Below are 15,920 nucleotides of genomic sequence, written 5' to 3' on the forward strand. Positions count from 1 at the left end.
TAAACCTGTCCATCTGCAAAGAGATGCCTTTGCTGTGGAGCAGCCCAATCTGACCTGCTTTGAGGGGAAATGACATTAAAAGCCCTTCAGGAGACAACATATTTTGAAGTCAAAGTCTCTTGTGAGAAACATAGTAAAAAGCAACCGAGACCGACTAGAGCTGCACTGGTAGCCACTAGCCACACATGTCTAGTCCAAATTAAAATGAGTTGTAAGTGTAAAATACACACTGGATTTCAAGGACAGTATACTTACAAAGTAAGATATCTCATCAATTTTTATATTAATTACATGTTGAAATAATTATATTATGGATATATTGGGTTAAATAAAATATATTATTAAAATCAACTTCACCTGTTTCTTTTTACATTCTTTAGAGTGCTACTATAAAATTTTAAATTATATAAAATTATACACAGTAGCCCCACCCCTCACTACCAGGAGATATGTTCCAAGACCCCCGTGGATGCCCGAAACCACAGATAGCATTGAACCCCATACATACTATCATTGCCTGTACATACATACCTATGGATAAAGTTTAATTTATAAATTAGGTACAATGAGAGATTAATAATAACTAATAATAAAATAGAACAATGACAACAATATACTGTAATAAAAGTTAAGTGGACGTGGGTGGTCTCCCTAGAACCATCTTATTGTTCTATACTCACCCGCCTTCTTCTTGTGCTGATGTGAGATGCTAAAGTGCCTACCTGGTGAGCTGCACTTGCACTCTGAGCTGTGACAGCAAAACCAGCACAGATTTCTTTCTTCTTCTTCACAATTTCACAGACAGAAGATTCATTCTCACCATAGATCTTTAGCAACTTCAGCATGTGATCTTTTCTTACTTAGTAAGTCAAGAACTTTCACCTTTTCACTTAAAGGAAGCACTTTATGGCTTGTCTCTGGCACACCTGACTTGCCAGCATCACGACTCTTGCACTTTGAGGCCATTATTAAGTAAAATAAGGGTGACCTGAACACAAGCACTGTGATAAGGTGGCAGTCAGTCTGACAACCGAGATGGTTGTTAGGTGACTAACGGGCGGGCGGGCACGTCTACAACGTGCAAACTCTGGACGATGGGATAATTCACCTCTCCCAAGGCACAGCACGAGATTTCATCATGCTGCTCAGAGCCAAGCAGAATTTAAAATGTATCAATTGTTTATTTCTGAAAGCTTCCAGTTAAGATTTTGGACAGAAGTTGACTACAGGGAACTGAAATCTAGAAAGGAACACGACAGATAAAAGGAGGCTACTGTATGTCACTCGCATTATATTTCTAGCTCTGTACTAGGGGGTCTTTATAAAATATCTTGGCTTTAAGGTAATAAGACAGAAGAGAAGGGGGGCAAAATCATCTCCCACTCTGGGCAGACAAAGCCTTGTTTATCCTGTTTGTCTGAAATTGGTGGCGATGATCCTAATGGGTTGGTCAGTGCTTGACAAACTCTCTTAACTTTGGTGAGGCTCATTGAACCACAGGACAAGCAGAAAAATAAAATAACACTTAAGGGACATTTTAAAACTTCATAAAAATGAGAAGGGATATTTTCACTACTCCTAAACAAAATAGAAAATAATCCACAATTCACATTTCTGAATGCATTTCTAACGTCTAAGATTATGCATACTGGGACGAAATAGAAATTGAGCAAATCTCCCAGAAGTGTAATCAAGGAAATGGATCGGCTTACATAGGTCTCAGCAGGTGCATTTCTCTCTACTTTCTGCTTATTTTCTGTTTGGGCGCCTAAACGTTCAGAATAATAAAACAATGTGCAATGGAGACTTTAATGCTTGTATATACCAACAGTTTGAAAAGTTTGGTACAAGGGCCTCTCAGATCCCCAAGACCCTTTGGGAGGGGGTGCTCACAAAGTCAAAGCTATTTTCCCAATTACACTAAAATGTTATTTTATTTTTTATTTTTATGCTCTCCCAAGTATATAATAGAGTTTTTAAGGGGCCACACAGCAGTGGTATCACAACAGACTGAATACAGAAGCAGAGATATGAATCTAGCTCAATAAGCTAGGCCTTAAAGATATTTGAAAATATGTTTTAAAAATGCCACTTTCCTCACTAATATATTTTGTTTTGGAAAATATCATTACTTTCATACAAGAGTATGTCACTTATGTTAAGGGTTTTATTTTTGTTACTTTGAAATAAAATAGATCACTGAAAATTCAGTTTTAATTTCTAGTGTGGTAAATAAAAATAGATAGAAACCACATCAACAAAAACTCTTCAAGGTCCTCAGTAAAAAAAAAAAAAAAAAAAAAAGTATATCCTGAGATCAAAAGGCTTGAGAACAACCTAAGAACTTATATGCATATATGCATAACCCAAGGACACAGACAATAGTGTAGTGATGGCCTGGAGGGGGTGGTGCAGAGTGGAGGAGATCAATGGAGGGGAAAAGGGGACATTTGTAATACTTTCATCAATAAAGATAAATTAAAACAAAACAAACAAACAAACAAAAAGCTTGAGAACCAGTGGTATATACAAATCAACTGTAAAATAGACGCCTGTGGTGAAGTGGTTTTCCATATTTAAAACTAACTGAAAACAATGGAGTTTTAAAATCCTTTTGATATTTATATGATATAATAAATATGATCTCTACTATATTTCAGTCCCCTAGCTAACAATTCTCCCTTTAATATACATTTTTCTCCACAGGCAATCATATGATAGATAACTTTCCCTTGCCCAGGGATGTATCCAGGCATCTATACAAACTATCAGTGGGTAAGGGTAACCATAATTCCATCTCCTTTCAGCCACTCAGGAAGACATGTGAGGGATCAGGTTCTAAGAATGGCCTGATTCTCTTCCATTTATTTAGTTAAACCACTTACAAACATGACTAAGTCATTAACAGTAACAAATTACCTGCAATTTAGCTCAAGATTAACAACTACTATTACATGCATGCACATCAGACACAGGCCACATTTTCAGTCATCACGAATTCACTCAGTAAAAAAACAAAACACTTCCTCATTAAACACCTTCTAGAGACTATGTATCTATACACAATTTGCCCACCTGACATTTGTTAGAATAAGTGGTTATTTTTACATAGATTTAAACCTGTTTTATTTTTTTAAACCCATTTTTAAATGGCATAGATAAGAAAAATGTTCATGACTTAAGTGCAATTAAGTATTGCTAGTGTTCCATCAAAGAAAACAATTAAGATTTAGTACTTACATGTCTCCCTTCTTCACCGGGATGACCAGGTAATCCATCAGGCCCCTTCTCTCCCTGAAAAGAAAAGAAATCAAAATAAATAACTTGGACTCTAAATTCTTCATATCTGGAAGCTACATGAAAGAAAAATTGTTACTAATAGATCACCTTGTCTCACTGAGTTGGCATTTTATTGAGAATCTACTAAATATTGAGTGCAGTGCACAAAGACATATAGAAACAAGTATTCATGGTCTATCTTAAGGAAAACTTGAATACCTGTTTGTCTTAATAATTGATACATCAACCTATTTTTATTTTTCTAAAATAACTTCTTATGCCATTCTACTGTGAAAATCCAAGAAAAACTAGTTCCTAGTCAAATGTTTAAGGAAAACTGTTATTCTTAAAGAGGGCTTTGACCTTGTTCTACAAAACATCAGTAAGCAAAGGTGTTGGCAACCATATTACTTATTTCTGTATCACTCGGCTATTTAGTCTCTTTCTCTTTTTTGTTAACTTCTTTTTAGATACCTAAAAACACAAACCATTTCTTCTCGAGAGAGTTTGCCTTACCATTTTATAGCCAGATGTGTTTGTTTAGTCTAAAAACTGGTAATAAGACATGGGAGCCATAGTCTATTTGTGATCAACAAAGATATGAAAGTCAACATAACCAACCACTAAATTTTAACAAACAGAAGGAGCAGAGAAGTCAAAAAGTCAAAACACTCTCATCTTTGACCTCTGAGGCATAGTCCTTAAGTTGCATTTCAAAAAAAAAACACAAAGTCAAGAGATTCCCAAGCTTGATTTTCTGATTTTCCAGTGTGATGTTTAAGAATAATATGAAGGCCTATCCAGTGTTACACAATGGTTGAGCATCGACCCATGACCTAAGAACAATGTGAGGGGGGAAATAAGCTAGTGCTAAGGCATAACTGCAATTTATTTTTCAAAAAATAATTACACAGTTTATACTACTCTAAATTAAGATTGATCCCCAAAGTCAATAGATCTCATTCCAACAACTTCATGGAAAACCTTACAAAGAGAGCATGTAAAAACATGGGCAAAGCCAAGGGGGGTGATTCAAGCTTACATTGTGGGTTTGTGACTCTAACCTCATCATGAAGCTATATTCCCCATGAGAATGGAACCTTGTGTCCCTGGATGTCTGAGGACCATTTCTAATGAGATATTCACTCATAAAAGTGTGAAGCAGTAAATTCTCTCCCACTTAACTCAGAGTTAACAGAGATGCAAATTAACCCCTAGTAAACCAGTGATTGTATCTTTCCTCAGAGTGTGATGCTATAGACTGGGAGGTTAGGTAGGGGGGAAAGGAGCATTGACTACTGTAAAGAAAGCAGAAGATGGACAAATGAAAATTTTGGAGACAAGTAAAAACTTCTGTGCAGTGAGATAACTTATGGAAGTATCTAATAGAGTGGAAATAATGTGAGTCAGGAAGACAGGGGTTTAAATTCAAAAATACCTCTTCATAACTGTGTAACTTTGGGAAAGTGATGGTCCCTCTCTGAGCATCAATTTCAAACCCATTAAATAACATTCACCTCCAAAGTTTATTAGGAGGGTAGAATTAGAAGAAAACTGTGTTAAAGGTGTAACACAGAGCCTGGTATGTAGTCACCTACAATCATCTACTTGAAATGTCATCTCTCTCCCTCCCCCATCCACACTCAATAAATTCTCACCTTCCTCCCAGGGCTCCCACCATCACCTCTGTGTCCATCTTCTCCAAAACACTTTGCATACACATTGCAGCATGTTCTTTCTGCAATTGTGTCCTGAAAGACATAACCCATATCACATTTTTTTTTTCATCTGTTAACCTACACCATATTACACACTAAAGAGACAAAATTCCCTCAGGATTTTTAAAACCCTGTGGATGGCATTTAAAAAAATACTTACAAGTTGCTTCAGTAAGATACTTGGGAGGGATGGCAGTGTGGTGCTCAGAGGTTGACTATATGCAAATCCTCTGCCAAATTCTAGCTCCTGAAGCTCTTCCAACTTATGTACACCTTCCAGGCCAATCATGAGGAGTCCAGAGAATCCTTTAAGAAACCAGCAGGTAGGCAATTTACTTGTATGTCTTTTGAATGGTCTGCCTTTGTCTTGGCCCCAGATATTCTTCCATCACCCCACCCTTTCTATTTTTGTTAAAATCAAAACTAGCCCATGGCATTCCTTCTTGAAGAGTTGGTCTAATACATTTCAATCCCACCAGCTGAAAGTTAAGCAGCTAGGTGGAACCACAAAGGGCTTTCATAATTCCCTTAAAGTGCCTACTTTTTATTTCATACAGGGTTTTCACTTGTTATTGTGTTGGGTTACATCCTTTTAAACCCATTCCTGATGTAGATTTGTGCTTTACTCTTAGAAACTGTGGCATCATTGGGACAGTTCACAAATATTCTGGTTCCTCTCCTTAAGGGGACATGATATGATTTTACTTCTTTGGGAAAGTTATAAACTCTCATTTAAGCCTCAATTCCTTACCTGTAAAAATATTACCTATTTCATGAAAGTTAGAACTGTCCAAATGGCTTACTCTGACCAATTAAATATGTACAGTAGTGATATGTGTCACTCCCTGGGAGACATGTAAAGAGAAGGAAACAATTTGCCTCATTTCCTTTCTCCTGCCGCAGGAATAGACCCCTCCTTCAGCCTGAGTCCTTGAGTGATGAGGATGCCACATGTATGAGTGGGTATGGAGCATAAAATGAATACATTCTTGCTACTTTAAGCCACTGAGATTTGGAGGTTGTTTGTTATTACAGCATAATTTAGCCTATTCTACTGAATCAGGCACTAACATTTCATCTGGATTTGTCCACATAACAGAGAACAAATGAACAAGGACACTGAAATTTGGCTAGAAATCACTGTTTCTAGAATTTCAGAACAAATATTAGTGTCAGTATTTTGAATAGTAAATTCACATGCACATCAGCTTTTGGCTCTTGCAAAGAAAAAAAAAAAAAAAAGCTGCTTAACAATCTTGTGGTTAAAAGTTGTCATAGATATTCTTAATTATTCCTGAAAATAAACTCCTGGAAATGGAACTGCTGATCTAGCACACTGGCAAAGTTTGCAGTCTTTTGTCATAGACTCCCAAATCTCTTCCAGAAAAGTTGCAACAATTTAAACTTCCAGTAGCGATCTATTTGGTAAATGTTGTTGGGAGCAAATTGTCATAAAGAATATATACTCCAGCATATCGTTAACCAAGGGAAAACATCACCCCCAGAACATGTTGAACATACTCGACTGGGGAGGGGGAAAGATGAAGGGAGCTTGAACAAGTCACATTGCTGGCTGTTCATCCAGAGTTGGCTCTAGAGCCTTTCTGTGGCACACACCGGGAATGTCCAGAGTAACCAGACACAGCTGAACAGAAGGTGCTGCCCAAGGACACCCAGCTGAGGGAGCTGATGGATGCTGAAATGCAGCCAACACACCACTCACCAAGCCAGGTGCCCAGGCACAGGATTGCACCCACCCAGAGCACTGGGCCTCTTTTTCTAATTTCACAAAGATGCCACATAGACTAGCAGCAGCCCTGGGAGATGGAGAAGGAGGGCGAGTTAGGGAGCAAACGAGGGAGGAAGGGCAGTGGAAAGAGCCAGGCCAAGATTTAGGCTGACTCCAGATGTCAGGGAAAAGAGACATATGGGCACCTAGGTAGCCTCAAAGAGCAAGGAGCACCCACTCACCATGGAGTAGGAGTTGCACCTTCACCCCTCTCCCCACCCTCAACAGCAGATGCCAGGCCGGTAATTTGTTGATCCTGTCTCAGAGAAGCCCCTGGTCAGTGTCAGGGATGTGTAGCCACAGGCTGTCTCAGCCCTAAATAGCCCCTTGATTCATCCAAAGAGGGAAAGTGGGTATTAGCCTGGTGGGCACTGAGCTCCTATCACCTGTGTTAACAGCCTGTAGGCTTAATAGAGTCCAGAGACGCCTGGAAATCGGTAAGAGGATCTCAGCCCCTGTGAGAGGGGTGAGGCCCACACAGGGCAACTCTGTGCACTTACCTTTGCCTCGGAGAAGCTCAGATGTTCTCTTCAGTCTCTCTAAATCATCATCCAGTCCATCTGTAAATACTAAAAGGACCTGTTGTTTGGGGGGGGGGGGAGTGGGAAGGGAAAGGAGAGAGAGAGGGGGAAGGAGAAGGAAATGGAGAAGATGGATGCTGTAAATTGCACATTTCCTTAAAATGCAAGGATAAGTCTAGCTTTTCTGGTTGTATCCAGCCTTTCACCCTGTTCCCTTTTACCCATCCATTATTCATTTTATTACACATTCATTTTTACTTCAACTTTCCCCTCAGCTCTCCGCCCCCGCAAAAAATAATAATAATAATTTGGACCAGCTTCACATGTTCACTTAAAAATATCTTCCAAAAATTCTTACAATACTCATCTTTATCAATATAAAAATACCAAAAAAGTTACATTTTCTATAATTAAAATGTGTTACCTTTACTCATAGAAAATTTTAATTTTAAAAATGAATTATACTAGTCAAGAAATAAATTCAGTGGATGCATGACTGAAGGAAAAAATAAATATAACTTCTAAAACTTGGAGATGTCATTTCTGAATGCCACATGAGATCTTGCAATGCCTATGGGCCTTTATGGGTATAAAATTTTGGGGCATTCAGAAGGGAAGAGGTGCACTAGAGAGACATCAGCTAGCACTAAAGACAGTTCAAGGTGAATGGAAAAATAACGCGTTCTACTCTACATGGAAATCAGTGGCCATAAGGAGCTAGGGAATCTCAAGATATCTTCCAGTGGTCTTTGGAATGGACCACTCCATAGAAGAATCTGGATCATTAAACTGTGGACAACTTGAGGACAAGGACTTTATGCTTTCCTCCCTACTGGCATTATTCAATATAGAGCCTCTAGCGCTTAGTAAATATTTGTTGACTGAATGAAAGTACATTTCTTGTTGGTCTTTACTGGGTAAGACTATGGATTTCCTCTGTGCAGGATCTCCAGTGAAGAACAGTTTAATTGGCCTCAGTCTCAAAAGCCTTATCCCCCAGACCCTGCCTGATGGCTCCATACATGGGTTCTCAACATTTATCACCTTCACTTTAGCAGAAGAGAGGTGGATAGCATTATCTCCCAGGGACTGCAAAAAATCCACATCCATACGGTTGCTTGTGGCAGCCTGATGAACCAAGAACTTCTGAATGATTTCATCACTATACTTCTCAAAGCCTGAGTCAAAGATAAGCTGGCCATTTGATCCAGGAACCAAGTAGCGAAACATTGTGTTGATCTGACTACAGCTGATGTTAGTAAGCAAGGCCAACTGTTGCATCAGCTCTGGCAGTAACCCTTGAAGCTTCTCCTGATTTTGCCTTGTGGGAGTGGAGATATCGATTCCTACAGACAAATCTAGGTTGCATCCTTTGAAGGCAGAGGAGAAAAAATAAAATTAGTCATCTATAGATGCATGACCAGGCCCAGAAGATATCAGCCAAGACTGCCCTGAAAAAAGAACCCCAAAATACCCATAGAAGTATAAGCTTAATAATGGCTGTTGTTTAATTTAGGGGATGGTTTGTTATACGGCAAAAGCTAACTGATACAATAGACATTGTTTCATACCGCTACACTCTGCAATCCTATTCCCTCTACCTGAAGTGTTCTTTCCCATCCCCTCAACCCCAGTCTGGTTAACTCATACATATCTTTCAAGTAGCAGTTTAATAACCCCTTCTCTAAAACTCTTTCTCACTCAAGTCCTCAACTCCTCAAGTTGAATTATCAAATGCCTCTGATTTACTTTACTTGACCTTCTCTACCACCAAATGAGGATTCCTTGATAGTAGGACTATATCATCTTACTTTCCCAGTAACCTAATACAGATAGATGCTCGTTAAATATTTGACAAATGAAAAAAGAAGGGACTAGAAGTGAGCCTTGAGTCTCTTTCAGCATGAGCTGTACTATTTCTTTTTCCCCTGGAAGTTGTCTTCTTCATTCATCACCCATGCATATACCTTGTTTCAGGGGAGCATATTAGAAAAGACCAGGACTGACGATCTCTCCAATTTTCTGTTTCTTCTACCTGAAAACTTGTAAGCCCTCTTGGAAGGGTGTAGCTAGAATTTGAACTTTGATCTTTCAGTCTATAGCCACACACACACATATAAAAAAAGACTATCCACAAAATTCTACTGAAGAGGTAAAAGTTGATGGTCACAGATGCACCTAGATTAGAATCTGAATGAATGACTTAACATGTAACTTATTGCCCATAAAAGGGCCACTATTATTAATTACTTCTGGAAAAACATAACTTGGGACTGTCCAGGGCAAACCAGGACATGTGGACATTTTCTCCTTAGACTAGCACATTTTAGAGTATTTGGCTCAGAATCAATTAAAACAAAACTGTGTATTTGGGGGTGGGGAGCAATTTTGAGAAAAATAAATACTGGACCCATCACCAGTGAAAAGTGTTATAAACAGTGACTTACAGTTTTTCAGGGACCTGAGATCCAGGGGTGAGCCATGAGTTTTCTATCCCCTAAATATCATACTCTAGGCTAGCTAGCCAAATATGTTTCTAGAGTTGCCAAGATAGAAAATGCCTCCCTCCCTTCCTTTCATATAAAACCTCTTGGTTCTGTTATTTTTTTTAAATCCTAACCCAAGGATGTGCTTATTGATTTTAGAGAGAGTGGAAGGGGGGAGAGAGAGAGAGAGAGAGAGAGAGAGAGAGAAAGAGAAAGAGAGAGAGAGGGAAACAATAATCAGTTGCCTCCCATACAAGCCTGATAGGGGATCGAACCCATAACCTAGGTATGTGCTCTGACTGGGAATCAAACTGACCACCTTTTTGGTGTGTGGGGCGACACTCCAACCAACTGAGTCACCAGGCCAGGGCTTGTTTCGATTTTTAAATCTCTAATCGAAATTCACCAAAAGGAGTTTCCACAGATGTAAATCCCATTTCCATATATAGAATCTGAATTCAGGAAAAAAATAATTTCCTTTTTGAGGTGTGGTATATTATTCCAACATTTCTAATTTACTTCTTCCACAGGGACATTTTCAGCTGACTTTATTCTGTAATGCAAGGAGCATTTTCTTTCCCTGTTAATGGAGAGGGCTTTAACCTTGCCAGATAACCGCCAAGGTCTTTATGATTCAGCTTTATGATTCTAGAAGTCTAGAATTAATTAGATTCCAGCTATTATTAAAGTATCCAGCTAATTTTCTCAAAAAAGTCAAAGGACAAAGCTGAAGATAAATATAAATCCTAATTTACTGCACAGTGCAAAATGAACTGAAAAGAGAAGCTGGAATCCTGTATCTCTTTTCCTCTCCCAGATAATACCCAGGTGCATATGAACACAAAAATAGGACTTTAATTTCTAAAGAATCTGAACTGCTTAATGCAGGACATTCCATAACCCATGTTTATTTAAAACATGTTATACACATGCACTCTTTTCAATTGATTTCTGAGTTCACCAAGGATACTGCAAAGTGATATTCTTTAGACACTATAAACAAAAATATTAATTTAATGCTCTAGAAAATTGCCTCCAGCTTTTGACACCAAACCGCTGGGAAGTCAAACCCTGCCTCCATTATTTCCCATCTGTGTTTCTTAACCTCCTTTGTTTTTCTCATGATTATATGGAAACTGAATATCGTAATAATGCACATGCTTCACATAGCGTTGATGCAGGAATACTGGGCTTATGGGTTCCATTATATACTCTCCTATATGATTCCATACTATACTATACTTCACTATATTATATATACATTACTATAGCATATTATACCATTTGATGCCATTCTATGCTATTCTATACTATACTACTATTGTTAGAGTAGGTAGCAAGATATTATTTTTATAAAAGGAGCAAATGGAATTAGACATTATTAAGCATAATCAACTAGGGAGCATACGCCTGTTTATCCAGGAAGCTACAGCTTTACACACTCCAGGGGATAGCAGCATTGGCCCACCAAGAGGATTATCACCCCTCCCTTCCCCCACATAGGGAGCAGCCCACCCTTGGTACTGGATTGTGGTGGGGAGGGAAGGCTGGGAGAAACAGGGGAGGCAAGCACATGCACAGTAGAAGTCCAAATGGCTAAGTGGGACTTAAAGTACAATTACTCACTTGTTTGTGGTGATACTGGTGTAAGCAAACACACTGCGCTACCATTCCTATAAAAGTTTAGCACCTACAATTACAGTAGTGAGATATACCATCTAGGTTTGTGTAAGTGGACTCTACGACATCCACAGGAAGATGAAATCACTAAGGATGTTTTTCTCGGAAGCTATCCTCATTGTACAAATTGGTAGTTATAGAATAGCCACGGGGATGTAAAGTACAGTATAGCGAATATAGTCAATAATATTCTAATAACTATGTATGGTGTCAGATGGGTATGAGATTTATCATAATTTATATAATGTTTAATCACTGGAGTGCATACCTGAAACTAATATAATAATGTATGTCAACTCTAACTGAAAAATATTAAATGATTTTTTTAATAAAAGAAGGTATCTTTGTCGTTAAGTGACACATGATTATATCATACTATATAACACTCTTCTATATTATACTATGTTTCATTATGCCATATGATACTAGCCTCCTGCTCAAAGTATGATTTGAGAACCAGCAAGATCAGCATCACCTGGGAGCTTGTTAGTAATACAGAATCTAACCCAGAACTACTGAATCATAACCTGCATTTTAACAAGATCTCCAGGTGAATCAAATGCATGTTAAAGTCTGAGAGGCCCTGTTATGCCCTACTCTACTACTATACCAAAAGGCAATATGAAACAGTATTTAGTGCACAAACTCTAGAACCAGACTTCCTCAAGTTCAAATCTCAGCTTTGCTATTTACTTGGGCCAAATAACCTGATTTTCTGTGCCTTGCTTTCCTCATCTGTAAAATAGTATTTGTTCAATAAGGCTATGTGAAGATTTAATTTTTTAATATATGGAAGCCCTTGGAACAGCCACTGGCACAAAATAAAACACCATCTAAAGGTTAGCTATCCTAATTACCATATGGTTTGCTGTAGAGTCTCACTCCCTGTCTGAAGAAAGAGACAGTCATCCATGAAGGTATTCTCTGGGTCAATCACCCACTGAAAGGCAAGTCTTGAGATAAGATCAGAAGAACAGACTCAGACCATTATGAAGAGGAACACTTGTCTCTGGACCTTGCTGTTTTGGATAAAAGCTTGAGGAGATAAAATGGGATTGAGGATGACCTAGGCCATATGGAAGCAGATTAGTGACAAAGTGGAGAGACGCCTGTACAGAGCCACATAGAAAAGAGTGTGTTCTATTTCATATGAACTACTACCTAACCGATTATTCTCTGCTTCTATTTCCCTTTCGATATGCCCAAATCTTCAGTAAGCTCTGTTTATGCATTCCAGTCTGGTTTCATCCATCTACAAGGAATAAAGGTAATAGTTGTGAGGACTTCCTAGAGACAGAATTCTGAGAAAGTTCAGGTCTCTGGAGGCCAGAGTGGAGACAGCGAGGGAATGATTTAAAAGAATCCCCAGGGGAAGGTGAACCACAGTATTAGGAGTTCAGTCCAGTTGTCCTCTCCACAGGTGACCTTCCTTCCCTCCCCCAGCTAGAAGGATCAGTTTTACTTTAAGAGAGCCAACTGGGTCCCTGACAACTCTGATGGGCTTGCAGATTAAATAACAAACACTTTGTCACTCACCTTCTGGAATGCAGACCTTATAAAGAATTTCCTTCTCCAGATTCTGCAGAGACTCAAAATTTTCTTCATGGTACACTTTGCCAGGGTCATTAGTAATCTCCAAAAGCTGAGAGCTTTTGGCTTCTCCCACCCCAATGGCAAAGATAATTATGTTTCTGTCCCTGAGGGCCTTGGCTGGTATGGCTACATTGTCCTGGGAGACCCCATCAGTGATCACAATCAAATACTGATGAACACTGGGTCTCCCTCCTCTTGAACTGCCAAAAAACGGCAGGGTGAAACTCAGGGCTTTCCCAGTGCGGGTGCCATCATTCATCTGCTGAACATTTGAGATGGCTCTGTGAATATCCACCTTTAAGGAGTATTGGTTGAGTCTGAATTCTTCCTGGGGGGTGGTGCTGAACTGCAAAAGGCCGATCTGAGTTTCATCAGGACCGATATAAGATAGATTCACCATCCTCTTCATGAATCCCTTCATCTTTTCAAAGTCTTTTGGGGAGATGGATTCTGAACCATCTATCAGAAAGATGATGTCAGCTTTCTTACTCTTACAGTCTGGGGGCGGAAAGGAACAGAACAGAACATTCACTCAGAGACTGAAACCAATTAATTACAAGTCCTCAGAGACAATCTGAGGTGGTATATATACAACATAAAAATATTTTTAAAGGGGGTGGAAGAGGAAGTCAATGAAATAAATTTTCTATGACCCAGCACAAACTATCTCGAAATAGACACAGCTGTATGATAAAGACATAAAAGTTGACCGGCTTGGTTCATTCCAGGTCACGGTCACTCTGTGTCCAATACTCCCTTATGGACTAGTGAATCCACACTTCAAGAAGGAAGCTTATTCTCATGGAATAGACATATATATTTGGAGAGAGAGAGACTGAAGAAAAAATTCTTACTCTCTGAGGAGCAGATGCTTTGTACCACTTCTTGTTGGATGGCCTTCAATGAATCGAACTCGTGCACGAAAAACATCTTGTCTTTAGCTATCTCCTTAAGCTCAGCGATGTTAGCATCTCTGACCCCAACAGCATAAAGGATGACTCCGACTCCCCTCAGTGCCTCTGCAGCCTCAGCCACCGGGTCCTCAGACTGACCGTCAGTGATGACTATGAGATACCAAGGCACGCCTCGGCGAGCAGTGTCTGCAAAGATCTGGGCCATGTTACTCAAGGCCTCGCCGGTCATGGTGCCGCCTCCCCTCTGCTGGATGCCATCGATGGCTACCTTCAGTCTTGCCACGCTGAGATACTGGCTAAGGATGAACTGACTGTAGGTTCCATCTGAGTACTGAACCACTCCAAACTGCACTCTGTCGGGCCCGATGTGGAACATCTTTACCACCTCATTCATGAACACCTTCATTTCAAGAAAATCGTCTTGTCTGATGCTGCCAGACCCATCAATAAGGAAGTAAATGTCTGCCTTCTCGACGTGCATACAGCCTAGACAATAAGAAGCAGCAGCAGCCCGTTAGAACCCAGGTGAGATGGCGAGTAGTCCCCAGCAGAACCAAGCCCCAGCTGCTACAGCAATAACCTGCTCACTAACTCAGCCCGGGCTGGCTGCCACCCCTTCCTCTCTCATCTCCACTCCCCGGCCAGTGGGCCCCGGAGTGATCTCCAGGATAAATCATTTGCAACCAGATTCTTGTCCCACAGTTGGTTTCTGGTGAACCCCACTTGAGACATTTACTAAATGTTACTTGACGTTTCTTAAACAGGGAAGTTGAGAACAAGCTAAAAGTAAAATATCAGAGCATATTTGATGCTGTGAATTATCTCCGTATCTAATATTCCTGCTTCCCACGCAAGTCACACTTTTTAAAATATATGAACACTTTCTTAAATTTAATTTAATGTAATTACTTTAAATGAACTTAAAACTTTCTGCTTTGGATCCTGTGTCCACTGCTTACTAGCAGGCTTAGTGAGTTTATTGTGAGGATTAAATAAGAGTATGGAAACATAGCAGAGCTGAGTATTAAAAATTCATGTTTAAGAGCACCCAGTGTTTTATTTTTGTCACCTAGCAGATTCCTCAAAAAGAATGAGATATAACTTTCTCCTTGCTCCTTTCAATAAGGGTAACCCAGCCTTGAGGCATTAATGTCTGGATTCCCTTGACCCAGGGAAGAATGAAGAGCCTTTTCATGTTCCCTGGCCGAAAGGGACGTGGTCTGAGGCGGGAGTTGGGCTCCATCACTCATGCTTTCATCTGGGGGGACCTTGGTCCAGCCAATATGTGAGACATACTTTGAACAACAATAAAAAATAAATAAATAAAAATAAAATAAAATACTTTACGGGGGGGGGGGAGTATTTCTTGTTTATCTAAATGAACTTCAAATTTAACTGGGCATCCCTACCCTAGAGGGGCAGGCATTGGAAGGAGGTGTGGCTTAGAAGGACACAGAAAGGAGTGATCTGCCCCTATGGCGTTTGTCAAATGCTTGAAGAATGAAGGGAAAATTATGAAAAAAGAAGGCAGATACTCAGGCTTTGCTGGAACCCAGCACCAACTGCTGACAGGTAGATAGCTAGCCTGAGTCTGAGAAAAGGGCCACTGGGCAGGAAGTGACATCTCTAGAGCCAGCCCCAGGCAGCAGTGGCCCAAAGAGGCTCCACTGCAGCCCAGGGCCTTTGCACTGTCCAGAGGAACCAAGAGCATTACACATTCTTGTGAATCTTGGCAGATGAAGATTTGAAGGGGAGGGAGTAGAAAGAAAGATATTTCTTACAGCTGTAAGCATCCACGTCTATTACATACACAAAGTGCTTAGGAGAGTGGCTGACACAGAACAGATGACCCATAAATGGTAGATATTATGAACATTATGATCAGCCAGGGCAGAATTCTGCTAAAAATGTCCCAACTTCTATTTACCTCTAAGTTACCC

At 39.8% G+C, this 15,920-nt stretch overlaps 1 protein-coding gene across 1 annotated transcript in view; it reads right to left on the reverse strand.

Moving 5' to 3' along the window:
- LOC308567507 (collagen alpha-4(VI) chain-like) overlaps nucleotides 1-15,920 on the reverse strand; it is a gene marked incomplete at both ends in the record, with an annotated part of 84,545 nt that overhangs the window by 56,357 nt on the left and 12,268 nt on the right. The window contains 7 exons of the mRNA XM_081159146.1: nucleotides 3,241-3,294; nucleotides 4,938-5,030; nucleotides 5,158-5,303; nucleotides 7,287-7,365; nucleotides 8,352-8,677; nucleotides 13,010-13,564; nucleotides 13,921-14,466. Coding sequence (XP_081015272.1) covers nucleotides 3,241-3,294; nucleotides 4,938-5,030; nucleotides 5,158-5,303; nucleotides 7,287-7,365; nucleotides 8,352-8,677; nucleotides 13,010-13,564; nucleotides 13,921-14,466 — 1,799 coding nt within the window. The remainder of the gene's footprint in view (nucleotides 1-3,240; nucleotides 3,295-4,937; nucleotides 5,031-5,157; nucleotides 5,304-7,286; nucleotides 7,366-8,351; nucleotides 8,678-13,009; nucleotides 13,565-13,920; nucleotides 14,467-15,920) is intronic.

Source organism: Miniopterus schreibersii, assembly GCF_964146895.1.
Source record: "Miniopterus schreibersii genome assembly, chromosome: 15".
NCBI classification, from domain to species: domain Eukaryota; kingdom Metazoa; phylum Chordata; class Mammalia; order Chiroptera; family Miniopteridae; genus Miniopterus; species Miniopterus schreibersii.